This window comes from Myodes glareolus, chromosome X (assembly GCF_982192425.1).
Source record: "Myodes glareolus chromosome X, mMyoGla1.1, whole genome shotgun sequence".
In the NCBI taxonomy this organism is placed as follows: domain Eukaryota; kingdom Metazoa; phylum Chordata; class Mammalia; order Rodentia; family Cricetidae; genus Myodes; species Myodes glareolus.
The window spans coordinates 45,375,989-45,400,810 of record NC_142053.1 but is presented as its reverse complement, the minus strand read 5'-3'; the positions used below and the strand labels follow the sequence as shown (position 1 = coordinate 45,400,810).

Below are 24,822 nucleotides of genomic sequence, written 5' to 3'. Positions count from 1 at the left end.
CAGAGAATAAAATAGCCCCACTGGTCAACCTTATAGACCAGGCAGTGGTGACACACCTTTAATCCCAGTAGCTACACTATTTTGCTATAGAAACCAGGCAGTAGTGGTGCATGCATTTAATCCCAGCCCTAGAGAGGATTATAAGATGGGAGGAGACAGCTCTTACACACAGTCTCATTCTGAGATTCCTGGAGGCAGGATTGCCATTTTGGATTGAGATAGAGGTAAGAGCCAGTGCTGGCTGTTTTGTTTTTCTGACTTTCAGGTTGAGCCCCAGTTTCTGTCTCTGAGTTTTTATTACTCGTGCTTCAGAGTTGGTGAATTTCAGAACCTCTGTGTCCACCTCTGTCGGCAGTGCCCATCTCATAGTAGCCAGGTAGAGCCCGGCATGAGTCTCACAGGTTACTCTAGCTCTATTCTATCAGTAGAATGGCATAAAGAATGGAGGAGGCCACAGTAGTGCAAGTCATGGGTTCTGAAGTCAGATGTCTTGAGTTAAAATCCTGACTTAGCCATTTAACAAGCTTTAAAATGATGCACAGGCTAGTTAACCAAACCTCTGTTCCTCTCTCTTTTAAATAGATATTGATACACATAATTGGGGTCATCAAATTTGCAATCATGGCTTTCTAGCATCTTTGCCTTTCATTCCTGCATATTATCTTTTTGGTTTGCATTTGCATGTGTTTGTTTATAGACAACATAGTTCCTGTAAGCCTAGCATAAGAACTAACCCGTGTGCTAGCCTTCCACTCCTGCTGCCTCTGGCCTTAACCGTCCCCAAGAGAAAATGTAAGCCTGAGTTACAGTTACTATTCCTTTGCTTGTCTTTAAAAAAAGTTCCATAGGAAAGATTTTTTTTTTGTTTTTTTTTTTTACAAGTCAGAAGTATTGGACATACATAGCAGAAGCGATATTTGCTGTACATAACAGGGCTCTTGGACACATCAGCATGGCCGCTCTGTGACTGCATGCACAATTCCTACACAAGATCAAGTGTCCAAAATCAGAGGGCAGATGGACGAAGGCCTCATGAAGCCCAGCCCAATAGCAGTTGATGGCTGTTGAGGGATGGAAAGTCTGTTTTCTTTAGGGATGTGGTGACTGAAGGTTGCAATGCTCCAGCTGATGGACCTGTATCATGCACAAACAGACAGCACTAAGTTTACTCAGTGGGTGTCCAAAAAGAGAGCACATGAAATTGAGAGAGAAAAGTGGTCAGGGGTGGAGGAAGAACCGGAGTCTAGGGGATAGGGAATGGCACTGGTCAGTATATACTGTATGCGTGTGTACAATTTCCCCAAACATTGTTTTAGCTCTCAGGTGTGCAGATATGTCTATAAACATGAGTATGCAGTTATAGATTCCTAAACAAGATGTTATTTCGTTTTAGTTGTTTACTGGCCTTTATGGAGATGGTATCGTGTGTGTGTCGTTTTCTAGGACTTTCATGTTTTATGCAAGAGTGTGTTAGCACGATTCATGCCTGTAACTGTATTTACACTTTTCACTGTGGTCTCCCCTCACAGAAGTTGACCAGTGTCCTCCACTGTTCTACCTGGGATCGCCGTTTGGTTTCTAGTAGTTGGCTATTACAAAAAAGATAAACTCACTCTGTGCTGCAAGTTCTCCATGGAGGAGCGAGTGACTTTCGTTGTGGCAGCAGAAACATGGGGCAGCTGTCACCTTGCATGCAGTCCAGAAGCAGAGGGCATTGAGCACTGTTCTCAGCTCAGTTTCCCTTTTGCCTTCTCATTCGGACTAGAATACTGGTCCATGTGCTATCTTCAACATCTGAGGTAGCTCTTCCCTCTTCAGTCAAACCTCTTAGGAAAACATCCACACAGACATCCTAGAGCTGTTCTCAACCTGTGCACAGGTCTCAAGCATCGGACAACACCCATTTCCGGCGATCAAAACTGAGACACTGTTCAGTAGCATAATTACAGTTATGAAGTAGCAGTGAAATAATTTTATGGTTGAGGGTCACCACAGCATGAGGAATTTTATTAAAGGGTCGCAGTATTAGAAAGGTCACATTGAGAACCAGTGGCCCAGGGATATGCTTTCTAGGTCATTTTAAGTCCAGTCAGGTTGAAGATGAAGATTGGCCACCACAGTTGGCCAGGGTATTAATTTTCTAGGACTTCTGTAATAAGGACTGTACCGCACACTGGGTAAATGGGTATTCCTTACAGGTCTAACATCAAGGGATCAGTGGATAATATCTTGGGTCTTCTCTTTCATTTCTTAATGTCTTCCATGTTTTTCTATGTTTTCTAATCTTTTTCCAACCTAGAGGATATTGGTGGTCTATTGAATTAGGACCTAATGGTAACTAGAACCCACCTTTATGATGTATTTAAAGACTTTGTCTCTATATGGTCACATAATTAAGTATTGGGGTTATGACTTTAATACTTGAAATCTGGGGAGATAGTGAAATCCATTAGAGTTTGGTCATTAAAATCATTATGTTTTTTCTCCTTGTCATTAAAACTCAGGAAAATATACCGGATTTTGTGATAATATAGTCCCTAGGAACTCTTCATTGTAGTTGCTGTTCCTATTGCTGTGATTATTGTCATTATCACTAAGCATCCCATGCTATCAGGGCTTCTTCTTGCTTTACCCTTCCTTTCAGGTGTGACTTTAGGATCCAGCAACTAGAGTAGTATTTGGTCATTTCCCACGAGGACAGGTAGCAGCTCCAAAGTCAGTGAGAGGTGGAAGATTGGGAACTAAGAGAGTTCATTTTCACCTTGGTTAAAATAAAGAACTAAGTGAATCCTTGCAGAATACTTCATGGCACAAAGAGCTGAAACCGCCACTCCATGTAGTTCTATGGGCCTGTCCAAACAAAGCAGGCAGGTCTGGGCAACTATGCGTTTTACACCACGAAATTCGCTCGCCCAGATTGCTGTGTCACCAGAGCAAGTAGCGTCTTTGCTAAGCTCAGACTATCTCCTTTGACACTAGGGAACTTAGCAGCCATTTGGCAAGCACTGGTGTGTTCCTGTTTGCTGAGATTCAGAGAACAAAGGAGGAAGTCAGGAGTGGTGCTAGGGGAAAGACCAGCGCACTGCCCTGACTCACTCATTCCACCTTATAATGTCAGCAAAGGGAATGAGGCGGATCACAGTGTGCCTGCTTGGGTTGTTTAAGTTGAGTGTGGTGGCACATGCCTTTAACCCAGTGGTTCTCAACCTTTCCAATGCTCCAGGCCTTTAATACAGTTCCTCATGTCGTGGTGACCTCTCCAAGCATAAAATGATTTCATTGCTGCTTCTTAACTGTAATCTTGCTACTGTTATGAATTGTAATGTAAATATCTGATATGCGACTCTAAAGTGTCATGACACACAGGTTGAGAACCACTGATGCTTTAATCCCATCACTCAGGAAGTAGAGGCATTTGGATCTTTGGAATTTCAAGGCCAGCCTGGTCTACATAGCAAATTTCATGAGAACCAGTACTGAATGTGAGCTTAACCAGTTTCAGATTGACAAATATTTGTGTTTTCTCTTATATGTGGTTGTTGCATTTTATATAATAATATAAAGTATAAGACACAGAAAAGTATAAAAAATTATCTAGGAGACAAAAGGGACAAATGGGAAGGGGATAGGGAGAAAAGGGCTGGGGAAGAATATGCTTAAGATGCTGTACGTAGCCACTCAAAAATTAAAAATAACTACAAAATAGAAACACTCTCTATACCCTGTTCTCTTTTTCTGCTAACAGTGATGGCATTCATGTGGGGCTTGCTTTTTCACATCTGACTTACTTCATTTAAGCATCATGTTCCCTAGATTCAACTGGATTGTTTCAAATGACAGGCCTTCATTATTAGTTTTGATTCTTTCAGAGTTTCATACGTGTATGCAATGAGATATGAAATTCAATCATAGATACCCTCCCATTTCTCCCAACTCCCTGTGGATCTCCTCCCCTATGTCTTTCTCCCAATTTCATGTCCTTGTCTTTATTTGTAAAATAAGAGTCTACTAAATCCATTTAGTGCTACCCATATGAATATCCACTAAAGTATGGGGCAGCCTGTCAGTAGCCACATCTCTAAAGAATAACAATTCTTCCTTCCTCAATAGCTAATAATTGCTACTAGTTTCTCGGTAAGGAGTGGGTCCTGATGAGTCTGAATGCTATTTATTGTACATCTATACTGTGTTTTCTTTTTTAAGGAAATTTATTTTATTTATGTGCGTGTGTGTATTTTTGTGTGTATGTTCCATGTCATGTGGATGCCCATGAAGGCCAAAAGAGTGTATCGGGTTCCCTGGAGCTAGAGTTACAGTTGGTTGTGAGCTGCCCAAACATGGACACTGGGAACTGAACTTAGGTCCTATTGAAAGAGCAGCAAATGCTCTTAACTGCTGAGCTATCGCTCCAGCTCCAATATATCATATTTTCTTTATCTTTACATCTGTTGATGGACACGCAGGTGGACTCCATACCTTAACTGTTGGCAATGCTGCGGCAGTGAACAGCAGAGTGCAGAAACAGTATATACTGAGAAAATTCCTCTCGTGCTAAAGAGGCAGTTGCTGATAATAGTGTGTAGAATTCCTCTATTGACATTTGGGCAGCTTTAAAATAGTAGTTGTGCAATTAGTACTGGACTACTTTTAATTTGCTAGTAGATTTGCCTATAAAAGTATAGAAAATCTAAAGTCAAGTTATCTTCTTCCCTTTCCAAACCTTGTCAATCTTTTCCCCTACTCAGTTTGGTAAATTGTAGTCCAGTCTTTGTTCTATGCAAAAGATGTATACAAACTTTTCATTTTTGTCCTATAAAAAAGATCACATTTGATCAAAAATGAAATTGTTTTCTTTCACCTAGAAATGGTTAATGCCTTCTTTAAAAACTGTGGTGGCATAGTTCATCTTCCAGATTATTTCCTGGTGAAATTCTCGTTGATGGACAGTTAAACTGATCTCTCCTTTTTGTATTTACTTTCCAAATTTTGGATTGCTTCTAAAATTTTCTTTGGGACCTGGAGAGCTGACTCAGAAGTTAAGAACAGTTTCCGATCTGACAGAAGGCCAGGGCTCAGTGTCCACTATTCACATGATGCTCACAAGCATATGCAACTCCATTCCCAAGGCAACTGATGCCCTCTTCTGGCCTACACGGGCAGCAGGAGCTCACCTTATGCTCATACATCTATGGAGGCAGATACTCATACACATGAAATAAAAAGAAATAAAAACTTCTTGGTAACCTAAATATGCCAGAATCTAAGTTATCATAAATTTCCATTATTTTTGGTTTGGTGGTGGTGGTTTTTTTTTGTTTTGTTTTGTTTTTTTTTTTTTTTTTTTTTTTGGGATGGGTTCTCTGTGTAACAGCCTTGGCTGTTTTGAAACTCCCTTTGTGGAACAAGCTGACCTTGAATTCACAGGGACACATCCACCTGCCTCTGCCTCCCTATTCCTAGGAATAAAGGCACGTGCCACCACACCAGGATACCATAAATTATAAATTTCTAGTAGGGAGATGAGCAAGTGAAAATAAATGAGCATTTAAAACTTTTGATAACAGTTGACAAATTGTTATCCAAAATGAATTTTATCTCTCTCTTCCCCCCCCACCACGCAATCTTGCAATATTGGTTCATGACGATATATGCCATTTAAATTGAAAAGAATCCCCAACGTTTTAGTAAACAGCTATTGAAAATTAACAAGCTGACCTAGTAGCAGCATCAAGTACTTTCTCCTTCCTGCTAGAGCAGTGCTTACCACTCTCCCACATTCACTTTCTAAGTGTATCCTGTGTCTAAACTTGCTGAATGTTAGAGACAAATGTAAGCTTATTTGGTCTGTGTCAGCCTGCAGTTCGGAAGAATAAGGAAATCCTCTTGCATAAACATAGTAGCATTATCATGTTCCAGAAAATCATCAATCATTCTGTAATTCTAGTAAAATTGTATTCAGATTTGCCCAATTATCTCCCCAAATTTACATAACTTTTTTAAAAACCAAGGTCTAGGGCTGCAGGAAATGGCTCGGTTAGGAGTGCTTGCTATGGGAGCATGAGCGATTGGGCTAGGCTCTCCAGTACCCAAGTTATCAGCCAGGTGTGCATGGATGCAGTGGTGGTGGTGAGGAGATGGGAATTGCTGTGGGCTGCTGCTTGCTGTCTAGCTGAATTGAAGCAAAAACAAAATAACAGCAAAATTCCGGTGTGCTCCATGTTCAGTCAGAGGCTTTCTCAAGGGAATAGGATGAATAGCCGTAGAAAAAGACTCCTAAATTCCTTCCCTAGTCTCTGCAAATGTCCACTTGTGTGTGTACATACGTGCTTTCTCTCTCTCTCTCTCTCTCCCTCTCTCCCTCCCTCCCTCCCTCCCTCCCTCCCTCCCTCCCTCCCTTTCTCCCTCCCTCCCTCCCTTCCTCTCCACTACTCCCCCCTTTCTTGGTCTAGTCAGATTTTAGGTATTGGTTTGATTATTCTATTTCTTTCATTTTTATTGATTTGCTTATTTAGTCTAAGAACAGCTCACCCCCTTCATGGTATGACTGTGTATAGTTACTTTATAGAACAGTCCATATTCCTGATGTTTTGTGTTTTCTTAATATTAATGTTCCCTGAATGTATTGTGGCTTATTTAACTCTTTACTGATGGTTATATAGGTTGTGGGCCTTCCTTCCTTTTGTGACTCCTCTAATAGGTAGAACTTAATTCAAAGGAATTTGTGGTCTCACTTTGCTATTTAAAGTCTGTGATTAGTTAGTGAAGATGAACTGTTCCAAAGCCAAATGTTGCTGGAAGGAATAATGCCAAGAGCAATTGTACCTGTGGGCTGTATCCTTTCCCATTTAAAAGGATGTGGATTGCCAGACCTAGTGGTACACACCTTTGCTCCCAGCTCTCAGGAGGCAGAGGGAAGCTGATCTCTTTGAGTTCAAAGCCAGCTTAGTCTACAGAGCGAGTTTATAGTACAGCCATAGATGTCCACAGAGAAACCGTCTCGAAAAACAAAAAATGGGGGAGGGTGGTAGGATACAGATTAAGTTTTGGAACATCCTGACATCAGATATGGACTATTTATCATAAAGTTATTATTATTTGTTCTTCTGTGTGATGGTAGGAGGTGTGGGGGGGGGGCTGTGTCAGAGGACAGTCTTCAGGAGTTGGTTCTGTTCTTGCCCCATGGGATCTGAGGATTTAAGTCTTGTCATCAGACTTGGACAGCAAGTATTTTACCTGCCGAGCTATCTTGCCAGCCCTACACACAAGTCCTTTAGTGATACCAAGTCTCCTATAGTATGGTATCGTCAGTTCCTCCAACACAAAGCATATACCCTACCTGCGTACAGTTATTCTTTTCCCAACCTGTCCTTCCTTATCTCTGGATTATTTGAACAGGAAGGGGCTGGGCCACATACCATGTAGAGAGACAAGTAGGGACATGTTCTAGTTCCATGACGGAACCCATCTTTGCTACCACTATTACCACTCTGGTTGAGAATAGTGGCCTTCTGCATCAGCACCTTCTGTGGGGCAGGCTTTTGGAGGGGTACTGAGCAGGGCAGACTAGAGTTCTTCAGCCACAGGTGTGTTGACCATAGATTCTGCACCCACAGATTCACCAACTGGATTGCATGTATTGGAAACACGAGTCTATGCTAAACAAATTCAGACTTTTGTTATTCTCTGCTCAGCACAGTACGAGGACTCTTTTTCAGCCTTTACATTTACATTAGGGATTATAAGTCATCTATAACTTAACAGGGATATCCAACCTTTTGACATTGTGACATGACATTGTCATTTACACATGTGTGTATGTCCTGCATTCATAGTTGTCTTGGGGGCCATGTGACCAGGCCTGGTCTAATATATCTAGGCAGGTACTAGAGTGATGGCTCAGTGGTTAAGAGTATACCCTGTTCTTTCAGAGGACCTGGGTTCAGTTCCCAGGACCCACATTGGGCAACTCACAGCCACTTGTAACTCTCTTTCTAGAAGCCTGGTGCCCTCCTGGCATCTGTGGCACTGCATATATAAACTCAGGCATACACATATACACCTAAAATACATAAACAGATTATTAATTAAAGGGGTCTGGAGAGATAGTTAAGTGGCTACGAGCACTGTTTGCTCTTCTAGAGTACTCAGGTTCAATTCCCAGAACCCACATGGAGCTCAAACCACGTATAACTCCAGTTCCAGGGGATCATATGACCTCTCTGACTTTTGTGGGTACTGCATGCTCTTGGCACACAGACATACATGCAGACAAACCACCCATACACATAAAATAAAAGGAAAATTAAAAAGTGGAATAGAATCCCCCCTAACCCTAAAATGTCTAAGCAGATGTTTATACACAAGGGCTGCATTACTTTTTTGCTAGGGACTTGAACATCTTCAGATTTTGGAATGTGGTAGTGGGATCTTGGAATCAGCCCCCCCAAAGATACTTAGTAAAGACCGACTGCATACTGCCTGAGATTATGCATTTGAGGTCAGCCTGCATGCATTTGAATCCTGTCTCCACAATGAGCTGTAAGTTATCTTTCTTTTCTGTGCCCCAGTTTCTTATCTGGAAAACGGAGATAGTTGAGGCAGTATACTTAATAGTTTACAAAATGTTTCTGTCATAGTAGTTCCTGGCCCTATGGTGTTCTAAGATGGATATATAATATATTCTATATTGCTAAGTATAATATATAATATAATAAGTGTATATAAGATATATAATATATTATATATCCATCTTAGAACACCATAATTCTTTCTATTTAGTTGATCCCGGAAATTGAGTGGAGTGGTTAGGTGACTTGCCCACAGACATAGGCATGTTGAGTAACAGAGTCAAATCTCAAATACAAACATAGCAAGCTTGAATGGCATATCTTAAAGCCAGTGTGCTCAGCCGCCTGCCAGGACATGCAGGTGGATGCTTTGCTTTCTCAGAGGGCTCTGCAGGAGGCATGGGCAAATGGGTACAGGGAGCAGTGGAATCGCATGGCATTTCACAGTGACTGTTAGACACACAACGTTGATTTGGTTTTGTGCTTCATACTATGGGATGGCAGCCTGATCTCAGGCTCCTTTTGGAGAATGGTCAGTGTTGTGACTTTACCCAGAGAGTCAAACCATCCTGACATTCTTTACTCCTTGTCTGTTTTTGGGTGACTTCATTGAAATAATTGTTACCCCTACCACCCAACCCCCCATTTGCCTCTGTGCCTTAGGTTCCTTATCTATCAAAGGTGAGAGATTGAAAAGATCATGGTATAAAAATATTTGAAAAGCATAAATAATAACCCAAATTAAAACCACTATAATCATTCTTAACCATATCAATTAGGTTCACATCGGAGTCTCTTAGGCCGCCGTACCAGCCTTCTGCTGGTGATGCTGTGTGACAGATGGCATAACCAGCTGTGGTGTGTTCTGCAGACTGGTTTGGAACCTTGTCTCCTTTTCTGGGTTTAGACATTCCTCTGTGAACATAATGTAGTAGCTGTGTATAATCTCGGCCCCTGGGAAATTTTCCTTCAGTGTGGAATTCTGTAGTCAAGACCCATTGTCTGTATCCAGGGTCCATAGTTGGCCCAGCTACCATTCTGGGAATGCTGCCAAGTCTTCGTTTCAGCTCCTGGCACAAGGCAACCTTGGGCTCATGTGCTTTGGTTCCTATAACTGTTTCCTCTCATTAGCACACAGACTTGATTCTGTGTTTGCACTGAAGGGAGCAGGGAAGCAGCTGACACCTTCCCTGGAGTTCTTGTCTTCTGGGCCTGCCTTGGTGTCTGTATTGTGTGAATGTGTGTGTGTGGGGAGGGGGTGCGCATGCACACACACACCCACACGCACATCCACACCCACACCAGGGCTTGAGAATTTGCCTCGGATGAACCGCCTGGAAAAATTCTTTTTTTCTCCAGAGTTAGTAGTACAGCACTGAGTTTTATTTTGTGTTGTCTTTTTTTTTCCATTTTGGTCTTTTAAAAATTAATTATTTGAGGCTTTCATAAAGCATATCCTTATATTCTTTCTCATCCTCTCAGCACTTCTGTTTTGAGAGAGACAGAAAATGGGTGAGAGAGTATTGGACGTGGGGAGGCCAAAGGTCTTTCTGGAAAACTATCAGAATTGGCCCCACTCCTTAGTACTCACTCTAAAATAGGGTAAACCCTCAACAGACACCCAGGGTTCCCATGGAGAAATGCATTATTCTTGGAGCTGGACTTGACCACACCTAGGGTTTCTCTTCTTTTTTTCATTTGAATATGAGTTTCTTAAACCCTCCATTGAATGTTCTTGTCAAATGAGGAAAAAACTTTTAAATTCTCTGCCATCTGCTTTCCAAGTGTGGAACTATAAGGTTGTTTCTTCAAATGCATTCTACAGAATATTATTATTATTATTTTAATTTATTTATTTTAAATATATATATATATATATATATATATATATATATATAGATAGATAGATAGATAGAGAGAGAGAGAGAAGCACAGAGAGACAGACAGACAGGGTTTTTTGGTGGCCATGGCTGACCTAGAAATAGCTTTGTAGACCAGGCTAGCCTTGAACTCATAGAGGTCCTCCTACCTCTGCCTCCCGAGTGCTGGGTTTAAAGCCCTGTGCCACTACTGCCTGGTAGAAATATATTTTTCCTAAGGAAACACTTCAGAAAGCACGATACAAACCACTGAAGTTCCTTTTTCACCAGTGGTCTTCATGGTGCATCTCTGAGTGGATTTGTTGCTACACGTGACATCCATTCAATTTGAATACACTTTTCCTGGTAGAGTTTTCCTTTTACCATCTCTGTAAAATACAGCTTGAAATATGCCAAGATGAGATGAGAAAGTTCAATCGTTTTGTCCTTTTTTTTTTTTGAATTGTGACAGGAGGTGAAAGGATGAAATGTCACAATTGCCACCTTGTGGGTCCTGAAGGCTAAGGGTGTCTAGCAGAGTCTAATGCACCGTCTGTTCTGAATGTCTCTCTGTCTTCTCCACACAGCTCCCCTTTGAACTGGAGATTTACTACATTCAGCATGTTATGCTCTATGTGGTCCCCATCTACCTGCTTTGGAAAGGAGGTAAGACAAGCAAAGCACACGCCTCTGGACTCTCCACCCCTTTCCTTTCTCTCTGTCTAGAGGGGTTACATTCTCTTGGGTGCCTATCAGGATCTTGGGGTGCTGCTTGGCTGAGTGTCTACAGCATGCTTAATGTTGGTCACTAGGCGCTGGGGCAGTGGGCATGAAAGAGGCCTGCAAAGAGTCTGGGCACTGTTCAGAATCATCCCTTGTCGGTGAGCATGGTACTGCTGACTGCCTGTCACAGAACCTCAGTGTTGGGTTCTTGCTGATGGCCTGGGATGTGCATGGAACCCAACACACTGTGTCATTCTTATGCTTCTGCCTCCTCCTGGCCATCGCGCACCTCAGATTAGGAGAGAAAGAAGGCACTCTATCTTCTCAAGAAAGAGACTGCATTCTTGCTCTTTGAGTCCATGGTCTCAGAACCAGAAAAGCTATGGAAAGGGAAAAGACATGAACAGACTAGGGGATTATGGGATTGAAGATGTGCGCAGAATAGGAGATTAAGGAAATGAAGACATGCACAGAATAGATTATGGGATTGAACACATGCACAAAGTAGATTATGGAATTGAACACATGCACAGAATAGGAGATATGGGTATTGAAGACATGTACAGAATATGAGATTATGGGTTTGAGAACTGCACAGAATAAAAGATTAGGGGTTTGAAGATGGGAACATAATAGAAGGAGATTAAGGGATTGAAAATGTGCAGAGAATAGGAGGTTAGGGAATGAAGAAATGCACATAATAGGAGATTATGGGATTGAACACGTGCACAGAATAGGAGTTTAGGGGATTGAAGACATGCACCGAATAGGAGGAGATTATGGGCTTGAAGACGTGCACAGAATAGATTAGGGCATTGAAGAGGTACACAGAATATGAAGAGATTATGGGATTGAAAACGTGCACAGAATAGGAGATTAGGGGATTGAAGACATGCACAGAATAGGAGATTAGGGGATTGAAGACATGCCCAAAATAGGAGAATATGGGATTGAAGACATGCACAAAATAAAGATTATGGGATTGCAGACAAGCACAGAATAGGAGATTATGAAATTGAAGATGTGCACAGAATAGGAGATTAGGGGATTGAAGACGTGCACAGAATGGGAGATTATAGGATTGAACACGTGCACAGAATAGGAGATTATGGGATTGAAGACGTGCACAGAATAAAAGATGATGGGATTGCACACAAGCACAGAATAGGAGATTATGAAATTGAAGATGAGCACAGAATAGGAGTTTAGGGGATTGATGATATGCACAGTATAGGAGATTATGGGTTTGAAGATGGCACAGAATAGGAGATTATGGGATTGATAATGTGAACCAAATAAAAGATTAGAGGTTTAAAGATGTGCGCACAATAGATTATGATATTGAAGGCATGCAAAGAATAAGATATTATGTTATTGAAGACCTGCATAGAATAGGAGATTATGGGATTGAGGATGTGAACTAAATAGGAGATTAGGGGATTGAAGACATGTGCAGAATAGATTAGAGGATGGAGACATGCACAGTATATGAGGAGATTATTGATTGAAAATGTGCACAGTATAGGAGATTAGAAGATTGAAGATGTGCACATAATAGGAGATTAACTGGTTGAAGATGTGCACAGAATAGAAGATTATGGGATTAAAGAATATGCACAAAATAGAGTATGGGATTAAAGATGTGCACAGAATAGGAGATTATGTGATTGAAGATGTGCAAAGATTATGAGATTATGGGATTGTAGACATGCACAGAATAGGAGATTACAGGATTGAAGACATGGACAGAATTAAAGATTAGGGGATTGAAGATGTGCACAGAATAGATTATGTAATTGAAGATATTCACAGAATAGGATATTAGGGGATTGAAGCCATGCACATAATAGGATATTATAGGATTGAGACTTCACAGAATAGATTATGGAATTTTAGACGTACACAGAATAGGAGATTCAAGGATTGAAGATGTGCACAGAATAGGGATTTATGTGATTGAAGCATGAACAAATTAGGAGATTAGGGTATTGCAGAAGTGCACAAAACAGGATGTTATGAGATTGAAGACGTGCACAGAATAGGAGATTAGGAGATTGAAGAACTGCACAGAACATAAGATTGTGGGATTGAAGGTGTGTGCACAACAGGAGATTACGGGTTTGAACTTGCACAGATTAGAAGACTATGAGTTTGAAGACATGCACAGACTACGTTATTAGGGGATTGAAGATGTATGCATAATAGGAGATTATGGGGTGAAGACGTGCATAGAATAGGAGATTAGGACATTAAAGACATCACATAATAGATTATGGGATTGAGACTGCACAGATTAGGAGATTATGGGCTTGAAGACTGCACAGAATATGAGATTATGGGATTGAACACGTGAACAGAATAGGAGATTAGGGGTTTGAGGATGTGCACATAATAAGAGATTCAGGGATGAGACTGTACATAATAGGAGATTATGGAATTGAAGACATGTACAGAATAGGAGATTAGGGGATTGAAGACATGCACAGAATAGATTATATAATTGAAAACGTGCACAGAGTATGAAATTATGGAATTGCAGGCGTGTACAGAATGAAAGATTATGGGATTGAAGATGTGCACAGATTAAGAGATTAGGGTATTAAAGATGTGCACAGAATAGATTAGGTGATTGAAGACATGCACAGAATATGAGATTGCATAATTGAAGACATGCACATAATAGGAGATTAAGGGATTGAGACTGTACAGGAGATAATGGAATTGAAGACGTGTACAAAATAGGAAATTAGGGGATTGAAGACATGTGCAGAGTATGAGAATATTGGTTTAAGACAACACAGAATAGGAGATTATGGGATTGAAGATGTGCACAGAATAGGAGGGGATTATGGGTTTTAAAGCGTACACAGAATAGGAGATTAGGGGATTGAAGATATGCACATTACAGGTGATTATGGGATTGAAGTCAAGCATAATAGAAAATTAGGGAATTGAGGAAGTGCACATGGTAGGAGATTATGAGATTGAAGACGTGAACAGATTAGGAGATTATGGGATCGACGACATGTACAGAGTATGTTAGGGAATTGAAGATGTGCCCAGAATATGAGATTATGTGATTGAAAATGTGTAAAGTATAGGAGATTAGGGGGATGAAGATGTGCACAGAATAGGAGATTATTGGCTTGAATTCAGCACAGAATAGGAGATTATGGGATTGAAGACATGCACAGAATAGGAAATTAGGGGATTAAAGAATTGCACAGAATAGATTAGATGGTTGACGATGTTACAGAATAGGAGATTTTTGGATTGAAGGCATGCACAGAATAGGAGATTATTGGATTTGAAGATGTGTACAGAATAGATTAGGAGATTGAAGACATGCACAGAATAGGAAGAGATTATGGGGGTAAAAACATGCACAGAATAGGAGATTTGGGGATTGAATATATGCACTGAATTGGAGATTATTGGGTTGGAGTCATGCACAGAATAGGAAATTAAATAATTGAAGGCATGTACAAAATAGGAGATTAAGAGATTGAAGATGTGCACAGAATCGTAGATTATGGGATTGAAGGTGTGCACAGAATTAAAGATTATGGGATTGAAGACGGGGACTGAATAGATTAGTGGACTGATGCCGTGCACAAAATATGAGGAGATTATGGGATTAAAAACGAGCACAGAATAGATTAGGGGATTGAATACATGCACAGAATAGGAGTTTAAGGGATTGAAGACTTGCACAGAATAGGAGATTATGGAATTGTAAAAGTTCACTGAATAGGAGATTATGAGTTTGAAGTCATGGACAGAATTGGAGATTAGTTGATTAAAGATGTGGGATTGAGACTAAACAGAATAGGAAATTATAGGATTGAAGATGTGCACTTAATAGGGGATTATAGGATTTAAGATGTGTAGAGAATTGGAGATTAGGGCATTGAAGACATGCACAGAATAGAAGGATATTATAGGATTGAAAATGTGCACAGAGTAGGAGATTATGGGATTGAAGTTGTGCATATAATAGGAGATTATGGGCTTGTAGACATGCACAGAATAGGAGATTATGGAATTGGAGATGTACATTGAGTAGGATATTAGGGTATTGAAGACGAGCACATAATAAGAGATTATGGATTTGAAGACATCTGCAAAATAGAAGATTAGGGGATTGAAGAAGTATACATAGTAGGAGATTATGGAATTGAAGATGTGCACAGAATAGGAGATTATAGGATTGAAGATTTGCACAAAATATAAGATTAGGGGTTTAAAAAATGGACAGTATAGATTAGGGGATTGAAGCCGTGCACAGAATAGATTAGTAGTTTGAAGACATGCACAAAGTAGAAAGAGATTATGTGATTAAATACAGGCACACAATAGGTTATTAGGGGATGGTATATGTGCACAGAATAGATTATGGGATTGAAGACTTTCACAGAATAGGTTACTAGGGGATTAAAGACATGCACATATTAGGTTATAGATTGAAGACCTGCACATCTTAGGATATTAGGGGATTGAACACATGCACTGATAGCAGGAAATTATGGGATTGAAAACATGCTCAGTATAGGAGATTGAAGATGTGCACATATTATAAAATTTTAAGATTGAAGACATGCACAGAATAAAAGATTAGGGGTTTGAAGAAGTGCATAGAATAGGAGATTATGGGATTGAAGATGTGCACACAATAGATTATGGGATTGAGACTGTACAGAGTAGGAGATTATGGGATTGAAGACATATACAAAATGGGAGATTACGGGATTGACAACATGCACAGAATAGGAGGAGATTATGGGGGTGAAAACATGCACAGACTAGGAGATTAGGGGATTGAAGATGTGCACAGAATTGGAGATTATTGGATTGAAATCATGCATAGAATAGGAAATTAAGGGATTGAAAGCATGCACAAAATAGTAGATTAAGAGATTGAATGTGCACAGAATAGATTATGGGATTGAAGATGTGCACAGAATAGGAGTTTATGGGATTGAAGACTTGCACAGAATTGGAGATTAGGGGATTGAAGACGTGCACAGAGTAGGATATTATGGGATTGAAGACATGCACAGAAAAGGAGATTAGGGGATTGAAAGCATGCACAGAAGAGATTAGGGGATTGAAGGCTTACACATAATAGCAGATTATGGGATTGAAGAGGTGCACATGGTAGGAGATTATGGGATAATCTACAAAATAGGAGATTGGGGATTGAATACATGCACAGATTAGGTGATTAACCACATTCACAGAATAGAATAGGTGATTGAAGATGTGCAGAAAATTGAGGTATGGGATTGAAGACATGCCTAAAATAGATTATAGGCTTGAGGATTGCACAGAATACGGGAATAGGGGATTGAAGACATGCACATAATAGATTATGGGAGAGATTCTTGAGCATAGGAGATTAAGGGATTGAAGATGTGCACATAATTGTGGGATTGAGACTACCAAATAGAAGATTATGGGATTGAGGATGTGTACAGAACAGGGGACTAGGGGATTGAAGTCTTGCAATTAATAGATTATAGGATTGAGACTCTAAAAAATGTGAGATTATGAGATTGAAGACGTGTACAAAATAGGATATTTGGGGATGGAAGAAATGCACAGAATAAGAGATTATTCGTTTGAGGACAACACAGAATAAATTATTGGATTGACGATATACACAGATTAGGAGATTGAAGGCATGCACATAGTAGTAGATTATGGGAATGAAGACGTGCACAGTATAGGAGATTAGGGGATTGAAGTCATGCACAGAATAGGAGATTATTGGCTTGAAGTCAGCACAGAAGAGGAGATTATGGGATTGAAGACGTGCACAGAATAGGAAATTAGGGGATTGAAGAATTGCACAGAATAGATTAGATGATGGAAGACATTACAGAATAAGAGATTTTTGGATTGAAGACATGCAAAGAATAGGAGATTATGGGATTGAAACTGTGTACACAATAGAAGATTTGAGGTTTGAAGATGTACACAGATTAGAAGATTATGGGATTGAAGCTGTGCACTGAATAGGTTATTAGGATTTTAAAGATCCTAATAGGAGATTATGTGCCTAATAGGATATTATGGGGTTGAAGACATGCACAGAATAAGAGATTATGGGATTGAAGGCATGCACAGAATGAAAGATTATGGAACAGAAGTCTTGCCCAGAATAAAATATTATGGACTCTAAATCGTGCATACAAAAGCACATTATGGGATTGAAGTCATGTACAGATAGGAAATTAAGGGATTCAAGCCATGCACAAAATAGGAGATAATTGAATTGAAGGCATGCTCAGAATAGAGGATTGAAGACGTGCAAAGATAGGAATAGATTATTGGAGTGAAAACATATACAGAATAGGAGATTATGGGATTGAAGACCTGCATAGAGTAGGAGATTAGGAGACTGAAGACATTCACAGAATAGGAGATTATGTGATTGAAGATGTGGACAGATTAGTAGTTTACAGGATTGTAGACATGCACAGAATAGGAGGTTATGGGATTGAATGCATGCACAGAATTGAGATTAGGGGATTTAAGACATGCACAGAATAGGAGATTTTTGGATTGAAGACCTGCATAGATTGGGAGATTATGGGATATAAGACATACACAAAGTAGGACATTAGGGGATTTAACATGTGCAGTGAATAGGAGGAGATTATGGGATTGAAAACATGCACAGAATAGGAAATTGGGTGGTTGAAGACATGCACATATTAGGAGATTATGGGATTGAAGATGTGCACAGAATAAGAGATTAGGGATTTGAAGCAGTGCATAGAATAGAAGATTATAGGATTGAAGGTGTGCATAGAATGGGTTATTATAGGAATGAAGTCCTGCGAGGAATAGATTATGGGATTGAAGATATACATAGAATAGGTTATTAGTGGATTACATACATGGACAGAATAGATTGAGATTAATTGATTGAAAATGTGTAGAGTATAGGAGATTATGGGACTGAAGACATGCAATTAATAGATTGTGACATTGAAGACATGCACAGAAGAGATTAGGAGATTGAGGACGTACACAGAATATGAGGAGATTAAGGGATTAAGAAGTGCACAGAATAGGAGATTAGGGGATTGAAGATGTGCACAGAACTAGAGTTTATGGAATTGAAGACTTGCACACAATTGGAGATTATGGGATTGAATATGTGCACAGAATAGGAGATTAGGGGATTGAAGATGTGCACTGAATACGTTATTAGGTGATTGAAAATGTGCACAGAATAGAAGATTATGGGATTTAAGACGTGCACAGAAGGAAACAATGGGATTGAAGGTGGGCCCAAAATATATTAGAGGATTAAAGTCATGCAAAGCATAGTAGGGGATTATGGGATCGAAGACCTGCACAGAATAGAAGATTATGGGATTGAAGGTGTGCACAGAATAAAAGATTATGGGATTGGAGTCATGGACAAAATTGGAGATTACTGGATTGAAGACATGCACATAATAGATTATGGGATTGAAGACTTGCACAGAAGAGATTACTAGGGGATTGAAGATGTGCCGATATTAGGAGATTATGGGATTGAAGACGTGCAAAGAATAGCAAATTAGTGTTTGAAGTTGTGCACCGAATAGAGATTATGGGGTTGAAAACCTGCACAGAATAGAAGATTAGCATATTGAACATGTGCACATATTAGATTATGAGATTGAAAATGTTCACAGAATAAGAGGGTAGGGGTTTGAAAAATGCACAGAATAGGAGATTATGGGATTGAAGTGGTGCATATAGTAGGAGATTATGGGATTGAAGATATGCGCAGAATAGGAGATTGGGAGATTGAAGACATGCACATAATAGGAGATTTTTGACTTGAAGACAGCACAGAATAGGAGACTGTGGGATTGAAGTCTTGCACAGATTAGGAAATTATGGGATTGTAGATGTGCAGAGAATAGGAAGTTATGGGATTGAATACATGCATAGAATTGGAGATTAGGCGATTGAAAAAATGCACAGAATAAGAAATTTTTGTATTGAAGATGTGCACAGAATGGAAGATTATGGGATTGAACACGTGCACAGAATAGGAGATTAGGAGATTCAAGGCATGCATAGAATTGGAAGAGATTATGGGATTGAAAGCGTTCACAGGATAGGTTATTACGGGATTGAAGACGTGCACATATTAGGAGGTTATGGGTTTGAAGAACTACATAGAATAGTACTTTAGAGGATTGAACACATGCACCAAATATTGGGAGAAGATTATAGGATTTAAATCGTGCACAGAGTAGATTGGGGGATTGAAGATATGCACATTTTAGAAGATTATGGGATTGAAGATGTGCACAGAATAAGAGATTAAGGGTTTGAAGAAGTGCACAGAATAGGTGATTATGGAATTGAAGATCTGCATGTAATAGATTATGTGATTGTGACTAAAGAGAATAGGAGATTATGGGATTGAGACTGTACACAATAGGCAATAATGGGTATGAAGACGTGTACAGAATGGAAGATTAGGGGATTGAAGACATGCACAGAGTTAGAGATTATTGGATTGAAAACATGCACAGAATAGGAGATTATGGGATTGAAGTCGTGCATATAATAGGAGATTATTGACTTGTAGACATGCACAGAATCGAAGATTATGGAATTGGAGATGTGCACAGGATAGGAGATTAGGGTATCGAAGACAAGTGCATAATAGGAGATTATGGGATCGAAGATGTCCACAGAATAGATGATTAGGGGATTGTAGAGGTGCACATAGTAGGAGATTATGGGACTGAAAACCTGCACAGAATAGATTAGCGTATTGAAGAAGTGCACAGAATAGATTATAAAATTGAAGATGTGCACACAGTAGGATTATGGGATTGAAGACCTGCATAGAATCAGAGACTAGTGGATTGAAGGCTTGCATAGAATTGTAGATTAGAGGATTGAAGACATGCAGAGAATAGAAGATTATAGGATTGAAGGCATGAACAGAATAGATTAAGTTATTGAAAAAGTGCACTGAATAGGACATTAGGGGATTGAAGACATGCACAGAATAGGATCTTATGGGATTGTAAACATGCACAGAATAGGAGATTATGAGATTGAAGGCACATGCACAAGATATTATGGGGTTGAAGGCGTACACAGAATAAAAGATTATGTGATTGAAAACTTGCACAAAATGAAAGATTATGTGATTGACGACGTGTCCAGAATTGGAAATTAGGCGATTCAAGATGTGCACAGAGCAGATTAGAGGGCTGAAGATATACACAAAATAGGAGATTTTTGTTTTGAAATCATGCACAGAGTAGAAGATTATGGGATTTAAGACGAACACAAAATAGGAGATTAGGGGATTGAAGAGGTGCACTGAATTGGAGGATTATGGGATTGAAAATGTGCACAAAATATGAGATGATGGGATTGAAGATTTACACATAATAGGAAATTATGGGATTGAAGACATGGATAGAATAGGAGATTATGGGATTGAAGAGATGGTCAGAAAGGAGATTATGCGATTGGAAATGTGTGCAGTATAGGACCTTAGGTGATTGAAGACATGTACAGAAGAAAAGATTAGGGATTCAAGACGTGCATAGAACAGGGGATTATGGGATTGAAGGCATGTAGAGTATAGGAGATGATTGGATGTAGACATGCAAAGAATAGGAGATTATGGGGTTGAAGATGTGTACAGAATATGAGATTATGGGATTAAAGATGTTTATAGACTAGGAGATTATGGGATTGAAGACGTGCATACAATAGGAGATTAGGTGCACAAATTAGAAGATTATGGAATTCAAGATGTGCACCGAATACATTTTTAGGGGATTGAAGAAGGGCACATAATAGGAGATTGAGGTTGAAGATATACACAGAATAGGAGATTATGGGATTGAAAGTGTGCACAGAATAAGAGATTATACAATTGAAGGTGTGCACTGAATTGGAGATTATGTGATTGAAGTCATGCACAGATAGGAAATTAAGGAATTTAAGGCATACACGATATAGTAGATAATTAGATTGAAGATGTGCACAGAATAGGAAGAGATTATGGGAGTGAAAACATGCACAGAATAAGAGATTATGGGAATAAAGACATGCACAAAATACAGGATTAAGAGATTGAAGACATGCACAGAATAGGAGATTAAAGGGTTGAATATGTGCACAGAATAGATTAAGGGATTTAAAGAGTGCACAGAATTTGAGATGAGATAAAAAATGTTCACAGAATAGATTATGGGATTGAAAATGGGCACAGAATAGGAGATTAGAGGATTGAAGATGTGCAGAGAATTGAAGATTTTGGGATTGAGACTGCACAAAGTAGATTATGGGATTAAAGACGTGCACAGAATAGATTAGGGGATTGGAACATGTGCACAGAAGAGAAGATTAGGGAATTTAAGATGTGCACTGAATAGGTTATTAGGGGATTGAAGATGTTCACATAATAGATTATGGGATTGAAGATGTTCCTAGAATAGGAGTCTATGGAATTGAAGTTGTGCACAGAATAAAAGATTATGGGATTGAAATCGTGCACACAAAAGCACATTATGGGATTGAAGTCGTGCAGACATAAGAAATTCGGGGATTCAAGGCATATTCAAATATGAGATAATTGGATCGAAGACCTGCACAGAATAGATTAGGGGATTGAAGACATGCACAGAATAGGAAAAGCTTATGGGAGTGAAAACATGAAAGAATAGATTATGGAATTGAAGACGTACACAAAGTAGGAGATTAGGAGATTGAAGACATGCACAGATTAGGATATTATGGGATTGTAGATGTGTACAGAATAGGAGGTTATGGGATTGAATACATGCACAGAATTGGAGATTAGGGGATTGAAGACGTGCACAATATAGGTTTTTGGATTGAAGAAGTGCACAAAATGTGAGATCATGGGATTGATATCATGCACAGAATATCAGATTAGGAGATTGAAGACATGCACAGAATAAGAAGAGATTATTGGATTGATAACGTGTACAGGATAGGTTATTAGGGGACTGAAGATGTGCACAGAATAGATTATGGGATTGAAGAGTTGCACAGAATAAGACATATGTTTGAAGACTGTAGAGAATAGGAGATTATGGGATTGAAGACATGCACAGAGTAGGACATTAGGGGATTGAAAACATGTACCAAATAGGAGATTATGGGATTGAAAACGTGCACAGAATAGGAGATTGGGGGTTTGAAGATGTGCACAGACTCGAAGATTATGGGATTGAAGACGTGCACAGAAAAGGTTATTAGGGGATTGAAGGCATACAGAGAATAAAAGATTATGGGATTGAAGAAGTGCACAGAATAGGAGATTAGGGGATTGAAGACGTCCACAGAATAGAAGATTAGGGGATTGAAGAGGTGGACATGGTAGGAGATTATGGGTTAGAGACTGCACAGAATAGAAGATAAGGGGATGGAATATGTGCACAGAATAGTAGATTAGGGGATAAAAAACGTGCATAGAATAGATTAGTTGATTGAAGACATGTGCAAAACAGGAGATTATGGGAGAGACTCTTCAGAATAGGAGGTTATGGGATTGAAGATGTGCATGTAATAAGAGATTAGGTTATTGAAGACATGCACAGAATAGGGAGAGATTATAGGATTGATAACGTCCACAGAATAGGTTATTAGGGGATTGAAGACATACACAGAAGAGGCTATTATGGGACTGAAGAATCCACAGAATAGAAAAATAGGAGATTAAAGACATCCACAGAATAGAAAGAGATTATGGGAGTGAAAACGTGCAGTGAATAGGAAATTATGGGGTTGAAGACATGCACAGAAAAGGAGATTATGGAATTAAAGATGTGCACAGAATGGGAGATCATAAGATTGAAGACTTGCACAGAATAGATTATGTGATTAAAGAAGTGCACAGATTAGGAGATTATGGAATTGTAGAAATTCATAGAATAGGGGATTATGGGATTGAAGTCGTGGCTAGAATTGGAGATTAATGGATTGAAGATGTGCACATAATAGGAGATTATGGGATTGAGACTAAACAGATTAGGAGATTATGGGATTGAAATCGTGCACAGAATGGAAAATTAGGGGATTGAAGACATGCAGAGAGTAGGAGATTAGAGGATTGAAGATATGTACAGAATAGGAGATTATGGGATTGACAGCATGCACAGAATAGGAGATTATTGGATTGAAGTCATGCATATAATAGGAGATTATGGACTTTTAGACGTGCACAGAATAGGAATTTAAGGAATTGGAGACATGCACAGAATAGAAGATTAGGGTGTTGAAGATGAGCACATTATAGGAGATTATGGGATTGAAGACGCCACAAAATAGATGAGGGGACTGATGAAGAGTACACAGTAGGAGATTATGAAATTGGAAGTGTACAAAATGGAGATTATGGGATTGAAGACCTGCACAGATCAGGACATTAGCAGTTTAAACAGTGCACCAATAGTAGGAGATTATAGGGTTGAAAATGTGCACAGAATAGATTATTAGAGGATTGTATATGTGCACAGAATAGGAGATTATGGGATTGAAGACTTTCACAGAATAGGTTATTAGGGGATTGAAGACATCCACATATTAGGAGGTTATGGGATTGAAGATCTGTACAGGTTAAGTCATTAGGGGATAGAACACCTGCACCGATAGGAGGAGATTATGGAATTGAAAACATGCTCAGTATAGGAGATTGGGGGATTGAAGATGTGCACCTAGTATGAAATTATGGGATTGAAGGCATGCACAGAGTAAGAGATTAGGGGTTTGAAGAAGTGCACAGAATAGAAGATTATGGGATTGAAGATTTGCATATAATAGGAGATTATGGGATTGAGACTGTACAGAATAGGAGATTATGGAATTGAAGTCATACATTTAATAGGAAATTTATGGGCTTGTAGACATGCACAGAATAGGAGATTATGGAATTGGAGACGTGCACAAGATATAAGATTAGGGTAATGAAGATGAGCACATAATAGGAGATTGTGCAATTGAAGACATCCACAGAATAGATGATTAGGGGATTGAAGAGGTGCACATAGTAGGAGATTATGGGATTGAAGCTCTGCACAGAATAGTAGATAGGGTTATTGAAGAAGTGCACAGAATAGGAGATTATGAGACTGAAGATATGCACAGAATAGTATGGGATTGAAGATGTGCACAAAATAGTATATTATGAAACTGAAGACATGCACAGAATAGGAAATTAGAGGATTGAAGACGTACAGAGAATAGGTTATTTTAGGATTGAAGTCGTGAGCATAATAGGAAATTAGGGTATTGAAGAAGTGCACTGAATAGGAGATTATGGGATTGAAGGCATGTACCTAATAGGAGATTATGGGATTGAAGTTGTGCACAGAATAGGAAGATATTATGGGAGTGAAAACGTGCACAGAATAGATTGTAGGATTGAAGACTTACACAGAGTAGATTAGGAGACTGAAGACATGCACGGAATAGGAGATTTTGTGATTGAAGATATGCACAGATTAGAAGATTATGGGATTGTAGACGTGCACAGAAAAGGATTTTATGGGTTTGAATACATGCAGAGAATTGAGATTAGGGGATTTAAAATGTTTACAGAATATGGTATTTTTCGGATTGAAAACCTACACAGAATAGGAGATTAGGTGATTGAAGACAAG

The 24,822-nt window shown here is 39.3% G+C and overlaps 1 protein-coding gene across 10 annotated transcripts in view; it reads left to right on the top strand.

Annotated features, from left to right (window-relative positions):
- The window catches only part of Tmem164 (transmembrane protein 164), a 210,899-nt gene that overhangs the window by 118,745 nt on the left and 67,332 nt on the right, over positions 1 to 24,822 (top strand). For all 10 annotated transcript variants that reach the window (XM_087902952.1, XM_087902957.1, XM_087902951.1 and 7 more), the window contains one exon: positions 11,014 to 11,092. In XM_087902952.1, the coding sequence (XP_087759078.1) occupies positions 11,014 to 11,092 (79 nt within the window). The remainder of the gene's footprint in view (positions 1 to 11,013; positions 11,093 to 24,822) is intronic.